The 24767-nt window shown below is 40.3% G+C and overlaps 2 protein-coding genes across 5 annotated transcripts; one reads left to right on the top strand and one right to left on the bottom strand.

Moving 5' to 3' along the window:
• Positions 1–350: 350 nt before the first annotated feature.
• On the bottom strand, positions 351–3992 carry LOC133122166 (uncharacterized). Of its 2 annotated transcripts, none has more exons than XM_061231959.1 (2): positions 3865–3992; positions 351–3316 (listed from the first exon to the last, which is right to left on the bottom strand). In XM_061231959.1, the coding sequence occupies exon 2, from the start codon at positions 2671–2673 to the stop codon at positions 1474–1476; it is 1200 nt and encodes a 399-aa protein (XP_061087943.1). In that variant the 5' UTR covers positions 2674–3316; positions 3865–3992; the 3' UTR covers positions 351–1473. The 2 variants fall into 2 exon arrangements, with proteins under 2 accessions (XP_061087943.1, XP_061087945.1); XM_061231961.1 differs by having other exon boundaries at positions 351–3153; positions 3865–3965.
• A 5454-nt stretch (positions 3993–9446) lies between these two features.
• Positions 9447–24632, top strand: LOC133122018 (matrix metalloproteinase-25-like). 3 transcript variants are annotated; one of them, XM_061231671.1, is made up of 11 exons: positions 9447–9622; positions 17020–17152; positions 17533–17671; positions 17801–18105; positions 18272–18451; positions 18569–18638; positions 20655–20737; positions 20876–21028; positions 21132–21413; positions 22901–23060; positions 23803–23938. In XM_061231671.1, the coding sequence occupies exons 1-11, from the start codon at positions 9527–9529 to the stop codon at positions 23804–23806; spliced, it is 1605 nt and encodes a 534-aa protein (XP_061087655.1). In that variant the 5' UTR covers positions 9447–9526; the 3' UTR covers positions 23807–23938. The 3 variants fall into 3 exon arrangements, with proteins under 3 accessions (XP_061087655.1, XP_061087654.1, XP_061087656.1); XM_061231670.1 differs by lacking the exon at positions 22901–23060 and having other exon boundaries at positions 23803–24632; XM_061231672.1 differs by lacking the exons at positions 20876–21028; positions 22901–23060 and having other exon boundaries at positions 23803–24632.
• The last annotated feature ends 135 nt before the right edge of the window (positions 24633–24767 follow it).

The raw sequence follows: 24767 nt of genomic DNA, 5'->3' as shown, positions 1-24767 counted from the left end.
GCTACTGAAGATTGTCTGTTGAATGATTTCATACATAATGTGAATCACAAGCATATCGTTGTGCTCTGGACAAACAAAAATTGATATTATTGGGGCACGCCGATCACTTCAAATTGTATTTAAACACCGTGACACAATTAAGTCTCACAACAATTAGTTTATATTCTTTAATGCTACAGTTGATGAAATCTTTTTAATTATTAAAATTTTTATTAAGCCACACAGTACTGACCCATATCAATAAAACATGGTGAACAAGAACATGCCCATCCTCAGAACACTTCATCTGACCATATTCTAGATGTTTGAGAATGTATTCAGAAGCAAAAACAGAAAAGTAAACAAATTGATAGGTTTCTGAAATGTATTTATTAGATAATATGACTTAACCTACTTATAAAAATACTTCATATTGTTATTAGTCAAACATATAGAGGAAAAAATAATATTTTAAACCGATTACCAAAAATTCCAACTTATAAAAAATACAAACATTGCTATTCTTGTGATGTAGCTATGCTTGCAATTCAATCTAAATATCAAATGTCAAATATTTACAATGAACAATAGGCAAAAAAAAGTACGTTTAGATCTTTGTCAGTAGCCATATTTCTGTGCTCCTAAGATTTTGAAATGTGTCTGGCCGAGCTAATCCAATAGTATTTTGAAACAAATCAAAAGATAAAATAAGGCTTGTAGAAAAAGGAAGCAAACACAAAGTCATCACATTACATTACATTAATGGCATTTGGCAGATGCATTTATCCAGAGCGACATACAGTTGATTACAGACTAAGCAGGAGACAATCCTCCCCTGGAGCAATGCAGGGTTAAGGGCCTTGCTCAAGGGCCCAACAGCTGTGCGGATCTTATTGTGGCTACACCAAGGCTCGAACCACTGACCGAGCAGGTCCCAGTCATGCACCTTAACCACTACACTATCAAAAATCAAATTCTATGCATGACTGTATGCTCAAATCGATGTGATGTGTAGCTTACACATGTTTTTCATTCATCAGCACATGGTACTTGACACTCCCACACCATGCCTGAATAACAATACTGTGCACTGTGCATGATAATAATTGATCAAATTATGAATTAAGTACACATTTGGCATGAGGAGCTACATATTTTATACAAATAATGAAAAGAAAGTAATTTGATCATATATTGGAGTCAACTATTCATAAGCATTGTTGGACAACTTATTCAAATCAGGATAGTTCACCATATTATGTTCTATAAAAGCAAAGTACAATGGATTTGAGTATTACAAATACACTGGTTTGCAAAAACAATGCTATGTCTCAATCTTATGTTTTAACTTCTGACCCCTGACTACTGTACATGCTTTCTCCAAACTCAAAGTCATTATCGGTATAATTGCTGCAGTTCTAAATTTTGCCGGACTAATCAGACATTCACAATTTGAAAGAGACTGATAAGGAAACAACAAATCCATTTTACCCCTCATACAGCAGATGTCAGACAAAAAGCTGCGCTCCCATTCTGCTCACCTGCGTCAGTCTCAGAAAGTGCAGGAGGAAGGGAAGAAGACATGGAAGTTGAAGAAGTGACCTCCACATCTGTCTTCTCCACATCCTCGTCCATGACCATCAGGGGTACCTCCTCCTCTTTCTTTGTATCCTTCATCACTTCTATACAGCCTCCATTCACCCCATCCTTCTCCCCCTCCTTTGCCATAAAAGTGCTTAGCACTACCTGCACCCCTTCTCCCTCGCTCTTTCCATCTACTTCCTTCCTCCCCTCCCCCCCTGCCTCAACCTCCTCTTCTCCTTTAAAAGCCACAGGCCCAAACCAGGCTTCATCCTCTGTAGCTTTCTTCCTCTTGGATTTACTACTCCCTCCATTTCTGAAGCTGGAGTTGAAGTTTTCAGATCTTGTCTTCTTCCGTTTGTTGAATAACATGCACAAAAAGATGATCCCACTAATACAGACCAGCGATAGAACGATAATTATAATTACTTTCCCAAACCCATTTGTCTTTGAACTGCCATTAGACGTATCTCTGGGTGTAGCAGAAGCAACAGCGGGGCTAGACTTTGAGTCTGAATTTGGCTTTGAGAGAGTGGTCTGGGCAAATTCTGGAATGATGGAGTTTGTTGTGCTTTGGCTAGTTTGGGATGTAGAGCTGGAAATGAATGTTTCTGGGGTTGTTGCTTGTGTAGAGATCAGTGTACTTCCATGGTGACTGGTCTGAACTGGAATTTGAGGCAGGGTAACTCCTGATGTTTGGTGAATGGCAGAGGTAACAGTTTCAAGATTGGGCAGAGGAGTTTCAAAAGCGGGCTCTGAATCAGTTTCAATACTGGGTACTTCCGTAGTTTTCAAAATGGCCACTATAGTAGTTTCAAGAATGGATTCTGCCATTGGTTCAGCAACAGTTATTGCAGTGTTTTTAAGAGTTTGCACTGCGGTAGTTTTACGTACATTTGAGGGTTGAGGAGGGAATGTGCTAAAGTTTTTGAGAGGACTTGAAGTGAAGCTTGGAGAAGGCTGGGCCTTCCTTTCAAGTGTCATGCCTGGACTTCCCGGCTGTTCCTTGGTTGGATTTAAATCATAGTCTGAGGAGGTAAAGGGTGTTTGGGCAAGGAGAGGAGAGCATGTGATGGAGGGTATGAGGATGGTCAGTACAAGTAGCACCGACATGGTGATTGTCAATGTTAATGTTGAATCCAGGAGTAGTCAATGAAAACCAGAAGCCGATTCCTTCTGCCTGATCAAAATATTGGGATTATTGGTTCTGAGATTCTTTCATTTTATTATTAAATATTATATTTTAAATGTACACACTCAAAAATATTGCCAGAGACTGAAACCCACTGCATATTTACATATTTGCAGGCACAGTTCTCACTTTGTGCATCTAAGTTGCATCGATCTATTGTCCATCTATTACCACTCTAGTTGAGTCACTGACTACGCAATATGGGCCCAAGTGATTTTATTTAGTCATGTGCAGTAATCTATAGACTTAGCAATTTGTAGATGTCCTTGTGTTTTGCTTGAGTCATCCCTCTTTTTGCTGTCTGATCCGACTTGGATTCAACAGTGAATTGGCTGTGTCCTGTTTGCATTAAAGAGCTCCCTTCTGTCTTCTTTCTGTAATTCCACTGTCTCCTTTACACGCTTTGCAGTGACCATGAAAGAAACACAACACAAGAAAGTCACAACCCTTCCCTTCCTGTTCTCATGTGCTGTTCTCTTTCTCTTGGCTTCCTCTTCATTTAAGTAAAGAGTGTACAGAGAGAGGGGGATAATGCAGCAATGATGAAGAAAATGTGTGTTTTCCCTATAAGGAAGAGAGTCAAGCAGGACCATTAACATTTAATGAAAGTAGAAGGCATCCATATCCTTCTGTAGTAGAAACCTACTAACCCTTTCACCTAAATCCATTTTACACTACATTAATTTTGAAATGATACTGTACAGGAAACTCATATTGAAATATAGACAGAGAAAGCATTGGATAGTTACTATATGAGAACTGTTGTTGTGTCATCAAAAGCTCATACGATATAAACATAATAAAAATACAACATTAAAGCAAACAATTAGCAAAACACATAGATTAAATCTGCAAAGACTGCAACAAAAATAACTCTTAATGCCAATTCTGTGAAATGCCTCAAAACATAACTCATCCCTATTTATATACATATACACTTATCCTTACTGAACAAAATTTTCTAGATCACTTTATGTAAATTTAAATAGTACAATAAAGAGTAGAAACTATACTTAATGGCAGTTATTTGTATAAATCTTGCCTTGCTGTCCTACCGACACATTTACGTATCTTCTCACTGTCCTTAAAAGGTGTATTTGAATCTCACTTACCTAAAGGCTGATGTTAAAAAACAGTAATAAAAAGATATGATACATGCTCAAAGTGGTAAACTACTAATGCACGCAGCCAACCGCTTCCTCTCTTCTCTTCTCTTCTCTCTCTCTCTCTCTCTCTCTCTCTCTCTCTCTCTCTTTCTCTTCCCTTTTCTTTGTATCTGGGTCACAGAGGGAAGTCAGAAAATGTCACCTGTCTTTATTAATTTAACAATTATGCGATCACACATACACTCTTGTGTACACATGGAGAAGGGCACCGAAAAGCTGGACAATATGAATGGTGAGAAAAAGAAAATTGCATTGCCTCTTGGGCCTACAAATGTATTTATTAAATATCTTTCTGTACTTTGTTCCTCTTTCAGCTTCATTTTGGTGTTGTTATGGACTTATGGAATCATGATTATGCATGTAAACCCAGGTGTTCAGGTATTTCCAGATGAAAGCTTTTCGTTTCCCTTCTTCCCACTGCCACCTTCACTCTCCTGACACCAGCTAAAATAACTAAGGCTTCTGATTTGGATGCCATGAATAGAATTTTTCACAGTTACAGTAAGATGATTCACTGATAGTTCCAATTAAATACAGTAACTCAGAATGCCCCTGAATTCATAGGATAGTCTCCATTCTCTCAAGTTTATTCCGTTGTATAATAGTATAATGTGGTGCTGAGGCAAAATGCGAAACAAATATTAATTTTGAATGACAGTATATATAACAAAAGGCTATAAAGCCATAAAATATTCCCATTGTAGAACTGTCAAAAATTTCAAATGTATGAATTAAATTATAGTCATTTATACATTTTAACACACAACACACAGGTAGTGAACAAAAAGAATGTTAAGACCAATGTGAAATCACTGAAAGTGTGGCCACCACATGGGGTCAGTATACAGTATGCACTGTGCCGTATACTATATACTTTATCCAGTATTCTTCCTTCGGTTTGTATGTGCACTGAATTGCTTTGGAGCTATTTATTTAAGGGTTTTCACTCACTGCCTTCTCTGCACTACACACACCCAGGAAATCATTCACACATCATAACCACTTGTGCCCACCCTAAATATAAAAATTTTATTTAAATGTTTCATACCATGGAAAATACGAAGAGTGACTTGAAGAGGATGTGGTATGTGGTCTTGCCTTCCTCATCTTCATAATTGCAAGCAAGAACAGGATGAGCAACTTCCTGTTGACTCACTTCTTTCTTGACAGTTTTAACGTAATTCTTTGGGGTTCATATACTTTCCCAAACAGGCAGTTTTTGGGGAGGGGGGTGTTTATGGGAAAGTGTTTAGTTGATGTGCAGTTGATGTGGGGCAAGTGGGGGTACGGTGATTATGGGATGGTGTTTTAGTTGATGTGATGTGCCAATCACTGAACCGTCTGCGCTCTGGCGTCGGACGCTTCAAGTCATCTCTGAAGAAGTGGGGCCTATCGGACAGTGCGGCATGTGAGTGTGGCGAGCCTGAACAGACTGCCGAGCACATAATCACCGGCTGCCCCCTATACAGCCCACCCTCAGAAGCTGGCCTTTTCGACTTAGGACCGGAGACGAGGGCGTGGCTGCATGACACTGAGTTGGCCATCTGACGATATACGAAAGAAGAAGAAGATGTGCCAATAAATAGGGCTTCAGTCCTGTTTCACTCTTGAGTAATATCATTACCTACACTTTTCATGCAGGCAGATAAAAATGAAAGAACAGAGCGGGGGAAAGGAGAACAAATTCAAGAAAGAGAGAAATACTGTATTATATCAAACAGTTATTTTATTCACAGAAAAATATTTTTTTGTCTAAAAAATAGTTTTAAAAGATACTGTCAACATATAATATAACTATTCATAAGTCATGCAGATTAATTATCTGTATTTTAGCAATTTATTATAAATAAATACACTCAGTGAGCACTTTATTAGATAGCCATGTACACCAGCTTGTTAATGCAAATATTTAATCAGCCAAACATGTGGGAGCAACTAAATGCATAAAAGCATGCAGACATGGTCAAGAGGTTCAACTATTTTTCAGACCAAATGTCAGAATGGAGAAGAAATGTGATCTAAGTGACTTTGACCGAGAAATGACTGTTGGTGCCAGACAAGGTGGTTTGAGTATCTCAGAAACTGCTGATCTCCTCGGATTTTCACAGACAACAGTTTCTAGAGTTTGTAGAGACTGGTGCGAAAAACAAAAAACATCCAATGAGCAACAGTGAACTTATCCCTGGTTATGGATATGCACTTTGTTGTACGTCGCTCTGGATAAGAGCGTCTGCCAAATGCCAATAATGTAATGTAATGTAAAAAAACAGTGCTGAGGGCAAAAACACCTTGTTAATGAGAGAGGTCAGAGTAGAAGTGCCAGACTGGTCAAAGCTGATAAGTAGGTGACAGTAATGCAAATAACCACACATTACAGTGGTTTGGTTAAAATCTCCACTGAGATTTTATAAAAACACTACTGCCTACTCTTGTCACCATCGGATTTGTTATGACAACGATCAATTACACATGTTGTCAACATTTTCGAAGAAAAAGGTGAACAAAAAATGTATAATTTTAAACGTTTCTAATTCCACTCCACATCGTGGCAGGTGGTTTCGTGTTAGTGGGCGGTTAGTATCCGTACATATGACGCCCAGCTATTCAAGTGACATCATCTGTGCTCGAAATAGTGAGCCATTTCGAACACCGCTGAAGTAAATAGGCCTATCTCATATACATATAAATATGTCTACATATATGTTCCCAAGTATCATAGAAGTAAAGCTAACGTTACTTCTGACTGGAAATTTTCACGTGTTATTAATATGAAACAAAATCTTAACCATAACACGATAAACTAGCTAGCGAAAATGCTACAAACACTACCACAGCTATGTTCTAGATCCTAGTTGGCCTTAGCAACTGGTTTTGCTGCATTCTTTCAAAGTGTACCTGGGATGAAACAAATAAAAGAACACCATCTATACATATAAATATACATATGTATAAGTGGCATTACAGTCCCAAACACAACACGATTTTGGCATAGCTAACTAGCTCACTTTTTCTACACAGCTCTGGTTCAGCCAGCCAAGATAGCTTGGTAAAATGTTTACCATCCATTTTCTAAGGCCTTTTTGATTCGGTTTGTCTGTAATTCGGTTCCCGAGGAGCATTTGATTGGTTTACTGGACTTGAGTGGGTTGGATGCAGAATATATAACAACAGAAATGCTCAAACACCTGTCCAGTGAAGGTTACAGTGCTGATAATATAATCAGCCAATGTTATGATGGCGCATCAGTCATGAGTGGGATCAGGGGTGGGGTTCAAGCATTGTTGCAACAGAAGCTTGGCAGGCTCATTCCTTATGTACATTGCTACAACCATCAGCTGCACCGAGCAGTGGTGCATGCCATTCAGGAAGAGCCATGCGCCAAAACATTCTTTGAACTCTCCGGCTCACTACATTCCTTTGTTCTCCATCATTATTTAGCCCAGAACTATAATGCTCCCTCTCTTAAAAGGTTACTCGAGATACGGTGGACCAGTCAATGACGTAACAAAATGTCAGGTGGACAATAAGGATGTCATCTTGAAAATTTTGTCAGCAATTTCTGAAGATAGTGTGGCAGCAATGGCTTTATGCACAGAGGCATCAGGGCTCCTAGTACAACTCAGGAAGCATCATTTTTTTTTAATTGGTAATTTGCTCATCAAAATTTTGGGTGTCTTGAAGCCAGCAAATTCTATTCTGCAGGCTAATGCTGTGGATCTTTGCAGTGCTGGGGAGGTTATCAGTGCCTCATTGCAATCTTTAAAAGATATCCGAGAAGATGATTCATTGGATAATTTTGAGCCGGCCCCACTGCTACAAAAAGAAGGAGAACAATGAGCAAACAGCTCATAGACAGTTTTGTTCTCTCCACCGTTGGTCTGATTCCTCCAACTCTCCCAGCCAGTTTTTGAGAACACCTTGGACAGAGCTATTGCAGAGATTGGGGACAGGTTTTCAAGGAGAAATATTGACCTGATGAGGGCAGTAAGCTGTCTTGTTCCCCAGTCTACGTCTTTTCTAGAGTTGGCCCTATTGAAACCGCTGCAGCTACTTGCCGGTACTGATGCAACAACCAATAGTCTGAGAAATGAAATTGATGTGGCGAAATCCATGTTGCTCAATAAGTTCTCCACTGACGCGGACCTGTCCACAGTGTGTCGACATATACAGAGCTATAAGGAAGCCTGTCCAGAGCTACATGTGGTGTATGCAACTGCACTGGTGATTTCAGTATCCTCAGCATCATGTGAGAGTTCTTCCTCCACTCTGACACGTGTCCTAACACCCTTCCCCCGCACAATGCTGCATGAGAGAAAAAGGAATCTGGTGATTCTGGCACATGAAAAATTCATAACCAAGAGTATTGATCTGGATGAGTTTGTTAGGGCTTTTATGAAAATAAACAGAAGACTCACGCTTTGAGGCAATTACTTTGTGTTTTGCAGTGGGAATAGCTAGGCCTTCTTTTTTCTTTTAACCATATTGTTAGAAATCTCCAACAGTTTTAAGAGAAACCATAGCCTATAAATCTTTTTTTTTTGACATTACCTTTGTTTGTAAAATGCTTGCTGCTTTATTTCTTGAAAACAGTCCTGAGATTTGTTGTGGTGGTAGTTCAGCGTAATCACTGAATGGGTGATGTAGGCAACTGTAAGCTCCATGTAGGGACAAACTTTTTTTTTTTTCCTTCTTGATTTAGCTAAAGAGCACACTCAGCTTTTATTTAAAGGGATAACCTTATTTCACTTTGGTACAACCTAATTAATTTTGTGGAGCTTACCCCATTTTATTTGCATAAAGCAGCTGTCATTTGCCAGGGTGGTATACAATAGTTAGCTCTGCTGTTAGCCTTCTACTTCTGCATAACATGAAAGACTGTTGTTATATTTCAAATATTATGTTAGGGTATTGTAGAAAAGTGAGTTAAATGATTTAATATTCCAACAATAGGAATGTCAGTGCCAAAAAACAGTATTGTCTGCCAAGTTTCCTTCTTGTAGTTGCAGAGCTGCAAACTGTGCTTACTTCATTTTTATTTGAATACAAACACGCATAATTAGGCCTCAAGAAATACAAATAGTGGCCTCTCTGAACACCCCTACACACATAACATAACAAGGAAAGACACAAGCCATTCAGCCCAACAACCCAACAATGCTTGTCTATTCTTACCTCTGACAAGGGCACTGTATAGTGTGAGTATGATCTCCTTAGATTTATACTCAATACTCCTGGCTATGTATCCCAGGTTTTTTTTTTTTAACCGCTAGAGCACATTGACCAGTTCCGAACCCACTCTGAAATGCATCCTGTATTTTGAAAATGAGTTTGTCATGTAGTACCTTGTCAAGTGCTTTTTGGAAGTCTAAGTATATTAAATCATAGGGGTGTGGTTGCAAGGATACACGCACAAACACACCTTGTGGTAAAAGGGAAAAGAGATTGCACAATTTCAGTTATAACGGTTGTTTCTTTCAGATACGCCCTTGAAGCTCTGAGAGAGTGAGAGAGAGAGAGAGAGAGAGAGAGAGAGAGAGAGAGAGAGAGAGAGAGAATCCTGAGTGCGCCTGATCTAGTGAGCTGTTAGTGAGCTAGTCTTGGGTGCAGAATGGTTTACCAGGTACTGTGTATAACCGGGATCGTGACTGTGTTCTTATCTGTGGGAATCTCCATTCCAGTACCTGACCAATACTCCCGGGGTGTGGTAAGACTTGCCATTTTTCTAGGAGCTATAGGCTATTGATGATGATGAATCCAACTACAATGGCTATCTAGAATATCTACCAATGTTGTCCTGGTAGTAAAAGCAGAATGAAGTTTGGACTACAATGGAGTAGGGGTGTGCAAAAAAGGATAGCCTATTCGGTTAATCGGGAATATATTGAGACATTCTGGACCAATTACAATGCAATTACAGTTTTGTCTTTCAGAAAATATCGACTACATTACATTACATTATTGGCATTTGGCAGACGCTCTTATCCAGAGCGACGTACAACAAAGTGCACACCCATAACCAGGGTTAAGTTCGCTGAAAGACCCTAGAGGGAAGTACAATTTCAACTAGTAAGCTATGGTATTATTGAGTGCTGATAAGTAACTGATATCATTAGTACATCTGTCTGCATGTCCGAAAATAAATTGGAATATAAACTGTAAACCATTGGAGACCTTTCTTGAATGTCAACCTTCGCAAAACAGAAAAAACAAACACGAAAGCATCAATGTTTCATTGAATAATCTCTTGACAAATCAAATGAAAATTCAAGGTTGATTATGCTTATTATCTATGTTGCGCTAGACATTTTTCAGCAGAAGTCTATCGTGTATCAGTCGCCAAAGTGGTTAGTTAGCTCACCTCGTTATAAACCAACAGACAGCCATCTTTTTCTTTGGTCTAGGAACACTCGCTGACCATTTATTTTTCCCCTTTGCGCATACCATCCCTTTTAAACAGTGCATGCAGGCACGCTCTAATAATGATGTGTAGGCTATTCAACATGACTTTGCTCTCATACTGTCAAATATGTTTAACACTCCCACTCAAAGACATGTTTATAGCTCTATACGGTGGTATACAAAAACAAAACAAAAATGCAGAACTCCAAAAATAAAACATTTGGCATAATGGCAGTATTCTAAAACCTGTACATCTGCCTGCCAGTTTACATTACTCTCCAAACAAATACCCTTTGAACCTCTCAAATTTAGCCTTCGTCACTGGCTTGGTAAGGACATCAGCAACCATATCTGCAGTGGAGCAGTATTCTATAGATATTTTCCCTTCTGCGTGTGCAGACCGTACAAAGTGATACTTTATATCAACGTTTGCTTCTGTCTGCATACTGGGTTCTTAGATAAAGCTATCGCCCCTGGTTGTCCTCATATATTTTAACTGGTACATGCTTGTTACTACTGTCTATTCCCTTTAATAGCTGCACAAGGTACATACTCTCTTGAGTAGTGGCCGCTAGTGCCATATACTCAGCTTCGCAGGTTGATAATGCCACTGTTGTCTGTTTCCTACTCTTCCATGATATAACTGGACCATTGTCAGTTAAGCTGAAACAATATCCAGTTGTGCTTCTTCTATCACACTGATCAGATGCCCAATCAGCATCACTGTATCCCTTAAGCTGTAGGTTTCCTCACATTTCTGGTAGTTTAGTTCTTGATCTATAGTACCCTTTAAATACCTCAGTAGGTGTTTTACTGTCGCCCAATGCTGTTGCTTTGGTTCTGCTAGGTGCTGTGACAGTTTACTCACCACCCAGCTCAGGTCGGGTCGAGTACATATAATGTATATCAAGCTACCTACTATTTCTCTGTATCCTGTTGAATCAATAACCTCACCCTCACTGTCAAAGTCTAACTTTTGCTCACATGGGGTGGACCTTGGTTTGCATTCAGACATTCCAAACCTCATTAACATTTTCTCTATGTGTCTCTTTTGGGTCACTCTGATCTCTCCTTCACTCGGTCTAAAATGAATACCCAGGAAGTGTTTAAGTGGACCCAAATCTTTCATCTTAAACCTTCTCTTCAACATTTCCTTTACATCACTCAGTGAGAGTTGGAGTGCAAGTGGAGTGTGGAAATCCAAAATAACAAAGGAAGACCAAGTCAACCAACAACCAACAACCAACAACCAACAACCAACAACCAACAACCAACAACCAACAACCAACAACCAACAAACACTGTCAAAGGCTCAGCAAGGAGTGATAAATCACTTCCCTGAGTATCTGGGTGAAGCCATTTATCAGGGTTCTCTCAGGTGCAAACACCCAGGAAAATTGGTGACTCATCAACTAATTATCCAATCAACCATTAGACCATTCCAGGGGAAGGGAGGGATAGCACACAGCACTGCCACCTGCTGGACGACACCAACAACCTCAGCTGAGGAAGACCAGACATGGTCATCACAGCTGTTTCTTTAATGTAACGTTGTAACAGATAGTTTGAAAGAATGTGTATTTACATAATAATATTGTACCCACTGTGCTGGTACATAATTCTTATAGTATTTAGACATTTTGTGTAACATGTTGATTGATGCAAGTACTCAAGACAATATTTAATTCATATACAGTACTGTGCAAACGTTTTAGGCAGGTGTGAAAAAATGCTGTAAAATAAGAATGCTTTCAAAAATATAAATATTTATAGTTTATTTTTATCAATGAACAAAATGCATGGACAGAAGAAGTGAATGAACAGAAGAAAAATCTAAATCAAATCAATATTTGGTGTGACCACCCTTTGCCTTCAAAACAGCATCAATTCTTCTAGGTATAGTTGCACACAGTTTCGCGGCAGGTAGGTTGTTCCAAAAAGAGAACTAGCCACAGTTCTTCTGTGGATTTAGGCAGCCTCAAATGCGTCTGTCTCTTCATGTAATCCCAGACAGACTCGATGATGTTGAGATCAGGGCTCTGTGGGGGCCATACCATCACTTCCAGGATGCCTTGTTCTTTTTTACGCTGAAGATAGTTCTTAATGACATTGGCTGTATGTTTGGTGTCGTTGTCCTGCTGCAGAATAAATTTGGGGCCAATCAGATGATGGTATTACATGATGAATAAGTACCTGCCTGTACTTCTCAGCATTGAGGAGATCATTACTTCTGACAAAATCCCCAACTCCATTTGCAGAAATGCAGCCCCAAACTTGCAAGGAACCTCCACCATGCTTCACTGTTGCCATTACTTTAATGGCCTTAAATATGGTCAAACAATTTGTTTTTATTCTTGGTCCATAAATGTCGAATTGTCTTATGATAACAATATATGATGTAATGTATGATATACAATGTAACTCAGATTAGTCATAATAGGTGCAATTTTGAGGCTCTTCAGTGTCCTGTGCGCTAAAACAGACGGTGGCATGGAAAATGGAATGGAATGCTCTGAGCCTACTGTATGTGATTTTTAAAATTTGATTTGATTTATTGACAAAGGCAATTCAGAAGTATAACAAAATATACACTATGCGTCTACATTGTCAGGGATAAAAATGAAAAGTCCAAGTTATTCCTATCTTGTCCCTGCTGTACCAAGAGTCCAAGTGGAGACAGGCATTTGTTTAGAGTGCTTTGAGCACTTATACTATAAAATATGAGTGCAATAATACAATAATACAAGTACAATAGTAAAACTCAGAGCACTGTGAAACAATAAAAAAACATAAATAAGCCCAAACATTATTTGTGTGCACGAAGCCAGGAGATGTAGTGCCCACCCCCAGACCAACCTTGGACCCTCCTTGGTCACCCTAGTAAAAAAAATCCTATAACCACACCTGCATATTGGAGGCTTTATAACACCAAAGGTAGGCTTCACAGAAACTTGTAAAATGGCTTAATTAAAGGAGAGCACATGTAACATTTACAATACTAACTTAATTTTATAATTTAGATATTAAAAGCTAAATTAAGTTATGTAAATGCAAAACCATGTAGCCAAAAATGCAAAAATGAATTTGTTCATCTTAATTGTGCAATAATCAAAAATGTAAAACAGGCATACCTATGTACAATCACTGAGCACTTTATTAGGTAGACCTGTACACCAGATTGTTAATGCAAATATTTAATCAGCCAATCATGTGGAAGCAACTGAATGCATAAAAGCATGCAGACATGGTCAAGAAGTTCAGCTTTTTTTTTTTTTTTTTTTTTTGAACATGGAATGATTGTTGGTGCCAGACAGGGTGGTTTCAATATCTCAGAAACGGCTGAACTCCTGGAATTTTCATGGCCAGACTGGTCGAGTGTGACAGGAAGGTGACAGTAACGACACTTTAAAACCACACCTTACAAGAATGGTATGCAGAAGAGCATCTCTGAACACACATGTATAACCTCTTAAGTGGATAGGCTACAGCAATAGAAGACCAATAAGTCTAAAAAAAGCTCCAATAAATACCCAATGAAGTTCTCACTGTGTATATTTTCTAAAACATAAACACCTTGACCACACATGCTCACTGCTAAATATCGATGAAGAAAAAGTAAACAGTGTACCCTGGCGTCCCTTAGTGTCTCCAAATCTATCCAAAATGGCTTAAACTTAAACACTGCTATAAATAATAAAATTATAATTTATTCTTACTATTTTTCATCAGAAAAGGGCCCAAAAACCTCTCTGAAAATGAATTTCCCCTTATGATGATTTAAGATTGATACCATGTTTAAAAGTAATGCAAACACGTTGTGACACATACAGTGGGAGCAATAATTATTTGATCCCTTGCTGATTTTGTAGGTTTGCCCACTTAAGGCCCGGACACACCAAACCGACGGTCGGCCGCCGGACGTCGATGGCGCCCGGTCGGCCGAGTCTTTCCGGTGTGTCCCGCACGCCGACACTCCGTCGCCGTGTTTTGGAGGGCTGTTGAATCGGCGTCGGAGCCCCCCGGAGCCATCGATGAGAGAGAGCTCTCTGATTGGCTGTCCAGCTAGCGAATCAGTGCACGAGAGGGGAATGGAAGCGACGAATGCAAGCCATTTCAAAGTTACTATCACTACCAGACATAATTTTTGATTAGTATTACTAAATAGCGAGAGAACAAGGAAATTGCTGCAAATTGTTTGTTGTGAGCGAGACAATGGCTGCTTCTAGGTCCAACGCAATGCAAACGCATTCGCCGGTCTTCCGGTTTCCATTTTTTGAAAGACAAATACAGACTACCGCCACCTGCTGGTGTGGAGAGTTATTACCTCTCACGCAGGCGCAGAACGTACGTGCAACTCGGCCGTCGGCGGACCGTCGTTGCGGTGTGTTCGGCACAGCCAACATTAACGATGCGTATCGACGCGAGGCGATCTTTGTCGGCGCTCCGCGGCCGACCATCGGTTTGGTGTGTCCGGGCCTTTACATGTCATGATCTGTTTTGTGAGTTTATTTCATTGTTCATTATCCTTGATTTTTTGTAATTCATTATTTTTCATATTTATGTTTCATGGTAAAATGTATGTCTTAGTTTTGCCTGTGATTGTCTGCCTCACCATGTGCTCTTGTTTTCCTTGTCCTGACCCCGTCCTCACCTGCCTCTGTCTGCCACTCCCCTCAGTTAATTTACATAATCATTGTTTTGATTGATTCCTCCCTGTTCCTCGTTGTCTCCTGCCCATTAGCAGCTTCCCTCTGTTATTTAAGTTCTTCCCTTTTGTTCAGTCTTTGTCAGATCGTGCCAGTATCTGCCCGTAAGGCTGGTGAGAAACGCAGTCAAATTTTTGCTCTGCTTACCTTTGCGCCGTTCTGTTTGTAGAATATTTTTATTCCACGTTCCCTGTAACTTCTGAGCTTTGGATTTTTGTGTTTTATTAGTTCTGATTTTTGGCGAATATTTTTGTTCCACATTCCCTGTAACTTCTGAGCTTTGGATTTTTGTGTTTTACTAATTCTGATTTTTGGAGAATATCAGATCCTCTCCAAATCCTTAAGGTTCCGAGGCTGTCACTTGTCAACTCGAAGCTTCAGCTCCCTCCACAGATTTTCGATGGGATTTAGGTCTGGAGACTGGCTAGGCCACTCCAGGACCTTAATATGCTTCTTTTTGAGCCACTCCTTTGTTGCCTTGGCCGTAGGTTTTGGGTCATTGTCATGTTGGAAGACCCATCCACGACCCATTTTCAGTGCTCTCACTGAGGGAAGGAGGTTGTCGCCCAAAATTTCTTGGTACATGGCCCCATTCATCTTCCCCTCGATACGGTGAAGTCGTCCTGTCCCCTTAGCTGAGAAACACCCCCAAAGCATAAGGTTTCCACCTCCATGCTTCACAGTGGGGATGGTGTTCTTGGGGTTGTACTCAGCATTTCTCTTCCTCCAAACATGGCGAGTCGAGTTGATGCCAAATAGCTCTATTTTGGTCTCATCTGACCACATCACCTTCTCCCAAGCCTCCTCTGGATCATCCTGGTGTTCTTTGGCAAACTTCAGACGGGCCTGTACATGTGCCTTCTTCAGCAAAGGACCTTGCGCGCGCAGCAGGATTTTAATCCTTCACAGTGTAGTGTGTTACTGATGGTTCTCTTCATGACTGTGGTCCCAACTGCCTTCAGGTCATTAACAAGCTCCTCCTGTGTAGTACTGGGCTGATCCCTGAACTTTCTCATGATCATTAATATCCCACGAGGCGAGATCTTGCGTGGAGCCCCAGACCGAGGGAGATTGGCGGTGACTTTGTGTTTCTTCCATTTTCTGATAATTGCTCCAACAGTTGTTAACTTCTCACCAAGCTGCTTGCTTATTTTCTTGTAGCCCATCCCAGCCTTGTGCAGGTCTACAATTTTGTCCCTGATGTCCTTAGACAGCTCCTTTGTCTTGCCCATGGTGGAAACGTTGGAATCTGATTGATTGTGTGGACAGGTGTCTTTTATACAGCTACATAATAATGTAATGAGTTGACACAGGTGTTTTGGGTAATGAGTTGAGATTAGGAGTGCTTCTTAATGGAAAACTAACTGGTCTGTGGGAGCCAGAATTATTGCTGATTGGTAGGGGATCAAATACTTATTTCATGCAAAAATACGATAATAAATTTATAAAATGTATATGATGTTGTTCTTTTGTGATATTCTGTCTCTCAATGTTAAAATGTACCTATGATTAAAATTCTACACAGTTCCGTTCTTTGTAAGTGGGCAAACCTACAAAATCAGCAAGGGATCAAATAATTATTGCTCCCACTGTATGTAATGTAAATATGTAATAATTGACAATTATAGGTTTTGCTGTACTAGTATATAATGCTCTCTTCAGTTCTCCCATCTTCTCCATCCCTTTATAGTGATTACCTAGTTGGCTGGCTAACTATAATTGTTGTTTGGTTATCGTTGTTTCGCTACATTACCAAGCCTTCATTTACATTGCAAGCATGCCTAATGTATCCTGTGTAGGTGTCCTCCCAGGATGCAGAAATATAAGAAAGATGCATTTCTGGAGAAATGGTCAACATGGACCAATGTCCCCAAGGAATGATGCACTTGTTGAATCCATGCTGTGAAGAATTCAGCCTTTTCTGGAGACATACTACAGTAGATAGGTGTACCCAATAAAGCGGCCATTAAGTGTTGTGTGTTTCCCCCCTCCTCAGGACTGGTTGAGCCGGTATGGATACCTGCCGCCCCCAGATGCCCGCATAGGGAAACTTCAGACAAGGGAGGGCATTGAGAAAGGACTTCGACAAATGCAGAGATTTGCTGGGCTAAAAGAGACTGGGAAGCTGGGTAGCCACTCATTAAATATGACATCTGACAATCCTGTCTCATTACCTGGTTTATGCATATCAATATATGTATCTTGATACACTGTACATTTAGCTTGTCTTATCTTGTCTTATCTTGCCACCTGAATTTAGTAGATTTGGACAGGGCGATATTTTAATATATTAATGGACAACCTTATCCCCCTTATGTGCAGGGAGATTTACTTTTGATTTACACTGTATAGCAACTGGTGAAAATAGCACACTAAATTTCATAGCAATCAGCAACAGTAAAGATGTTACAAAAACTTGGTTGTACATTATAAGTTTCATGTTTGTTTCCCCCTTTTTATACAAGTAATGTGTCTTAAGTGGCTGTATCCCATTCCATCTCTTTCATAGATGAAGACACTCTTGCCCTTATGGCGACCCCTCGCTGTTCTCTCCCTGATATTGTGGGACCAGAAGACATGCTGAAAAAGAGGAGGAAGAGATATGCACTGTCAGGGCTGCGCTGGGACAAAATGGACATAACTTGGAGGTACGTGCATCACAAAAGCATTGAAAGAGAACAAGAGCATATTCCCTCTGGGATCTTCATTTTTAACACCATCTCATATTTGACCTGCCTCACAGTATGCATCATGTCCTCGCTCCCACCTGTATCTAGCATCCACAGCTTCCCTTCCATGGGCCCCTACAAACTGCCACCTCAGTCTGTTCAGGTGATCCTTTCTCATGCTCTCAAAGTGTGGAGCGATGTTACACCACTGCTCTTTCGTCATCTCCCTGAGAGCAACAGTGGAGGAGCAGGACAGGGGGGAGACATAAGAGTGTCCTTCTCTCAATCTTTTCATGATGATGGATACCCCTTTGATGGTATTGGAGGGACTCTTGCCCACGCATTCTTCCCTGGCACTGGTGACATTGCAGGGGATACACACTTTGATGATGAGGAAATCTGGAGCTATCAAGGTGTGTACAAAGTGAGGGCTAATAAGTTATGCTGCTGCAAATCAACATAAGTTGGGAAAGACTGTTTCAACTATTCCTATGATAACAATAGTTTTTGTTACTGAATGGATATACTGAGTGTTACTGAGTGGTATACTTACATTTACAATTGTGCCACTCTGTTTAGGAAACAGTGGCAGCACAGACCTATTCACAGTGGCTGTCCATGAGTTTGGCCATGCCTTAGGCCTCTCCCATTCTTCTTCTGACCCCTCCATCATGAGGCCCTATTACCAGGGTTCAGTTGGGGAGATAGATGCATATAAACTTCCTCTGGATGACAGAATGGCTATCCAGTCACTGTATGGTGAGATCACTTATTCCACACATTTCCTTCTTGGAAAATTAATTATTGCTTTTTCTTTTCTCGCTTTTCAATATCTCTGTTATAATTCAGTATGACTGAGCTATATCTGTCTTTCAGGGGTTCCAGGTGGTGCTCAGACTCCTGGTCCTCGTCTGCCCAGTCCTGATCCTCCAAGACCAACTCAAAAGCAAGTACCACCACCAACAATAACAATACTAACCGCCATCATCATCACCATCATTTTTAAAATACTACAGTCGTTATTTCTGAATACAATGAAATAAAAATAGGATGGTCAATATTGGCTCATTCATCGTAGTTCCATAGAATGTTCAATAACTGATGTTTAGTAACTGGGCATAAGTAAGGGAGGGCTAAGGTTAACCCAAAGGGACACTACTGTTGTATATTTGAACAAGTTACTCAACTTAAATTACTATTACTTGGTACTGAACTATTGATCACAAAATACACTCACAGAGACTTATGTTTTAAACTTCTTCTGCTGTAGCCTATCCACTTAGTGCTATGATGCTTTGTGTGTTCATGCTCTTCTCCATACCACTGTTGTATTGTGTGGTTATTTGCGTTACTGTCACCTTCCTGTCAGCTTTGACCAGTCTGGCCATTCTCCTCTGACGACTCTCATCAACAAGGTGTTTCTGTCCGCTACACACTGGATTTTTGTTTTGTTGTTTTCACCATTCTTTGCAAACTCTAGAGACTAGTGTGTGTGAAAATCCCAGAAGATCAGCAGTTTCTGAGAAACTCAAACCACCCTGTGGTCACTCACTTCGATCAAATTTTTTCCCCATTCTGACGGTTGATGTGAACATTAACTGAAGCTCCTGACCTGTATCTACACGATTGTATGAATTGCACTGCTGCCGCACAATTGGCTGATTAGATAATGCCGTGAAAAAGTATGTGTAATAAGGTAAAAATGTTCTTAATGAAGTGCTCAGAGAGTGTACATGCTGTGTAGGGCAAGCAACAAAAGCAACCAAATAGTGATATGGAATGCTGCTGTTGTATTCAGTTGCTTCAGTCTATCAGGCTTGTAGAACACCAGATCCAGATGCGAGAACAAGACGTAGATTATAGAAGTCTTTATTATGTATAAAGCAGGTCAGACAGGGGTAGGTCGAGCGCCAGCAAACAGAATCAGCAGGGATAAGGCAGTTTATAGTACAGTGTCCAAGCAATAGGTCAGTGCAACAGCAAACAGGAACAGTGAGGATAATCCAAATCGCGGTCGTGGTCACAGGCAAAGGGTCAATAACAGACGGGCAAAGAAGACAAGAACAGAATCAGACAACAAAAGTCATAAAGCCAAAATGGGTCAATAAATTACGGTTCCAAACTAGACAGACGGGAAAAGCAAAATGTGGAAGTCGGGGGCGAAAGAGGTAACACTGGAGAGTATGATAAAGACACATAACAATCTGGCGACAAGACATACAAAAATAAGGGCTTTATATAATACAGGTAACAAGAAGAAAAGGCAGGGTGACTAGATAGATAGATAGATACTTTATTCATCCAGAAATTTTAGGCATCCAGTAGCTTGTACATACACACATATACACACATATCTCACACACATAAAGATCAAAATCACTCACAGAAAAGTAAGAAATAAAGCGCATGTGAAGTGATTACAAAGGCCTAGTAGGGACTGGCCCTGTGATATATTGACCATGATAAGGTGCTATGGTAGATTGTACTTTTGCACTACCACCATTGCACACAAAGTAAACAGTAAACAGTAAACTCAACAGGGGTAAAAGTGAGGATTACAGTCCAGATTGTGTAGAGGGCTAATATAGCCTGTTAGGACAGTCAGACAGATATTGGATAGACTATGGTGTGCACAGAAGCTAATAAATCATGGAAACGTGACTATAGAGTGAACTCGTAACCTGACACAGTCTATGTCTAGGTCATAAGTAATATGCTAAATCTGTGGTATGTTCTGCAAGTTTAGTGTTTTGTTACTTACAACAATACATGGGTTATCTTCTCTGTGAACTGGGAACATGTAATAGTAATGAGCCTCTATTTGACAAAACAGTTATGAGCATTCAAGGCACTGGATTATTATGGTATATTTTTATCCTTAGCTGGCAATACTATCTTAGTCTTGGCTCAATGCAACACTGACCCTTTCTTCTGTTGCACCAACATTTTCTCCTTCTCTCAGGCCAGACCACTCTCTTCCAAATTGCTGTAATGGGAATTTTGATGCAGTGGCTAATATCAGAGGAGAGATCTTCTTCTTCAAGGGTAGGAGAACAAAATATTGAACCTGTATCTAAAATGTGCTTCTTGGACCACAGTGCAGTGGAGTTATTAACATTGTACTCCATGTAATCCATGGTAGACTGCAGTGACAAATTTGAGATTCAGCTCTTCTCGTTTTAGGCCGATATTTCTGGCGGATCCAGCAGTCAGGTTCTTTGCTTTCTCCTCACCCGGTTTTGATACAGAAATTCTGGATTGGGCTCCCCCCTGGAACAAAAAAAATTGATGCAGTGTATGAGAGGAAGAGTGACAGTCACATAATTTTCTTTATTGGTAAGAGAGAAAGGCATTTAAACACTGCTTTAGTATTTTCTGTATAGCTTATAATTTAAAGGGGATTTCTTATCTTTATCTCTCCACCTTTCCATCTGAACAGGAAATCAGTACTGGGTCTGTAAAGACACCTCATGCCTTCCTGGGTACCCACGACCACTCTCAGAGTGGGGAATGAAGTCACGGGCTGGTTCTGAGATACAGAGAGTGAACGCCGCTTTTGTGTGGGCTCACAATGGCAAGACCTATCTGTTCAGTGGTAGGGAGTTTTGGAGGTTTGATGAAGGGACTCGAGGAATGGAGAGAAAGCTGGATGGAGACTACCCAAAAGATGCTGCTCTCTGGGGAGATGTACCCCCTGACCCTGATGACATTATCAGCAAAGGTGAGAAATAAGATAAGTAACATAACCATTACACAAAAAAAAAAAATCACAAACCTTTCAGGGCCTGCAGGACCTTGGGCAGCAGCCAAAGAGGAAGAGCAGCCCTCTCTGTTCCCCCCTCCAAGTTTTACAGACAGGCCGTGCCCAGAGAAGAGATGTGGTGTGATTTGCTCTGTAATTATAAAGATGTCAATACACAACTGCACTTCATACTACAAGGTGGAAAGAGCAGAGAAGTGACATAGATGCAATGTACATGCCATGACCACTTCATTAGACTCATTAGACAATTTATAATACTTTTTGGACTTATTGGTCTTCTGTTGCTCCAATTCAAGTTTTGATGTGTTGTGAGTTCAGAGATGCTCTTCTGCATACCACTGTTGTAATGTTGGGTTATTACAGTTACTGTTGCTTTCCTGTCAGCTCAAACCAATCTGGACATTCTCCCCTGACCTCTCTCATTAAGGTGTTTTTGCCCACAGAACTGCCACTCACTTGACTTGATGGACCATTCTCTGTAAACTGTAGAGACTAGAGAGTTGTGTCTGAAAATCCCAGGAGATCAACAGTTTCTGAGATACAAACCACCCTGTCCAGCATCATTTTACATTACACATTTCGTCCCCATTCTGATATTTGGTATAAAACAACTGAACCTCTTGACCATGTCTGCATGCTTTTTATGCATTGAGTTGCTGCCACCTGATTGGCTGATTAGATATTTATATTAAAGAGCTGATGTACAGGTCTACCTTATAAAGTGGTCACTGAGAGTAAATTTGTCCACAAGTTCTTTATCTTCTGAATGTAAATAAGATGTCAGCATTTCCATGAAAGGAACTGCGGCCAGCAATCTTCCATGGTATGAGGAACAGTGACCCTTACAGAAGTGTAATATGAGAAGTATTTTTAGAAATTCTGGTTATTTTAACTCTGTTCGCTGTTGGTATTTCAAATCGCGTTCTGGAAAGGAAGAGTCGTTACTCAAAATTTGAGGGTGTAAGACAAGTTTATGGCGGCACGGATGGCGCAGTGGGTAGCACTGCCGCCTCACAGCAAGGAGGTCCTGGGTTCGAATCCCCGTCGGCCGGGGCCTCTCTGTGCGGAGTTTGCATGTTCTCCCCGTGTCTGCGTGGGTTTCCTCCGGGTACTCCGGTTTCCTCCCACAGTCCAAAGACATGCAGGTTAGGCTGATTGGAGAGTCTAAATTGCCCGTAGGTATGAGTGTGTGAGTGAATGGTGTGTGTGCCCTGCGATGGACTGGCGACCTGTCCAGGGTGTATTCCTGCCTTTCGCCCAATGTATGCTGGGATAGGCTCCAGCCCCCCTGCGACCCTGTTCAGGATAAGCGGGTTCAGATAATGGATGGATGGATGGAAGACAAGTTTATATGCAGTATCTGAACAAATGGAAACTAGCTGAAAGGAAGTGCTTCATCCTCTGTGACAAAACACTCCTTTAGATATGATAATTTCTATTGACAGGTTTCCTGGTTAGGGGCGGCACGGATGGTGCAGTGGTAGCACTGCCGCCTCACAGCAAGGAGGTCCTGGGTTTGAATCCCGGTTGGCTGGGGCCTCTCCCCGTGTCGCGTGGGTTTCCTCCGGGTACTCCGGTTTCCTCCCACAGTCCAAAAACATGCAGGTTAGGCTGATTGGAGAGTCTAAATTGCCCGTAGGTATGAGTGTGTGAGTGAATGCTGTGTGTGCCCTGTGATGGACTGGCGACCTGTCCAGGGTATATTCCTGCCTTTCGCCCAATGTATGCTGGGATAGGCTCCAGTCCCCCTGAGACCCTGTTCAGGATAAGCGGGTTAAGATGGATGGATGGTTTCCTGGTTAGGCCAAAGACAAATGGTTATCGGCACCTTGACCTCAAGTCAAGGCATTTCAAAGGAAATTGAAATAGAGTGCGGAAACAGGGTGACTGTGGGACGTACATTTGAAGGTATGGGAATAGGAGCAATTATAAATCAGTTATATCTTGAAAACACTGAAATCTAACAGTATTGAAATCAAATATTCCATTGAGATGACACAAATATTTAATTAAGATTCCACAATATATAGGCAAACATGCAAATCACTGCTTTTAGATATTGCAATATATTATATACTGTTCTGAAATATATTACCATTATATTTTTAAAAAGTATTCATATTTATATCACATTGCAGTGTATTTCATTTCCATAAACCTTAATTGGTATGGCAATCGTCATACTCAAAATATTAGGCTTTTTGTCAGCAATGCTGTTGGAGCATTGAATTAAAAGTAAGGTGATGGAAATAATTACATTAAGATACAAAAAGTCCTATTAATGGGAAAATGCAGTGGAATTATTGTCATTATTCACTCTCAACTTGTTGCTTCCTTTATCTCTCAGGTGAGGTGTATTTCTTCAAGGGCAACTCCTACTGGGTGCTGAAGAAAGGTGGGATGGATCAAGAGGCAGTGGCTTCCAAATCTATTGCAGTTGACTGGTTTGGATGTGCCCCATCACCACCTGCTACCTATCCTCCAGCCAAGCCTGGGTGTGAGAACTGCAACTGTGCGATCAACAGGGCTTTCACATTGCAGAATTCCCATTGGAACATACTACATTCCATCAGCTTTATTTTTTGGCTTTCATTAATTAGGTAATTATTTAACCAAAATGTATTGCATTTTTACTGCATTTTTCAAATACAATGTTTTTTTTATGACACATGCACATTTTGTAACAATGTGCAACAGGAATAGAAAAGGTAATGGAATGTTCATGAAAGGGATCCATGGTTTTAATCTGAATGAGGATATAAACTAATGATCTTGCCAAGATCCTTATTTTGAATCTTGCCAGGATCCTTGAAAATTTTGATAAAGTCCTTAAAGATCTTAGTTGGGATCTTTAAATATCTTTTTAGAGTCTTTGTATCTTTGTATCCTTTCAGGATCTTAAACATTCTGGTTTAGAATCTGTAAATACGGTATATTATTGCAATGATCTAATTAATTATCTTAATAGGAAATATTAAGATCTTAATAGGATCTGGAGCAATGTAATTTGATTCTATTAAGATCTGTTTCACAACCGTTTCTTCAAATTTGTATCAATCAAAGCCAGTTCAAGCAAACATATCTTTATTTCATTAGGATCCTGATATGATATATGATTTTGCAATTCTTATAGAGGAAGCAAACTTGGGTCACAATAAAAAAATCTGAACCTCTTGAGATCACATGTGTCTAAGTAAGTAGTTGGAGAAATTGAGTATACCAGTAAGCATACCAGTAAGCGTATTGATATTTTAGAGGAATATCCTACAAATGTTCCTGGGGAGCATTAGATCAATGGTTCAAAAGCCTCCA

Source organism: Conger conger, chromosome 2 (genome assembly GCF_963514075.1).
Source record: "Conger conger chromosome 2, fConCon1.1, whole genome shotgun sequence".
Lineage (NCBI taxonomy): Eukaryota > Metazoa > Chordata > Actinopteri > Anguilliformes > Congridae > Conger > Conger conger.
Note: the sequence above shows the minus strand (reverse complement) of the source record. Positions and strands in the feature narration are given on the sequence as shown.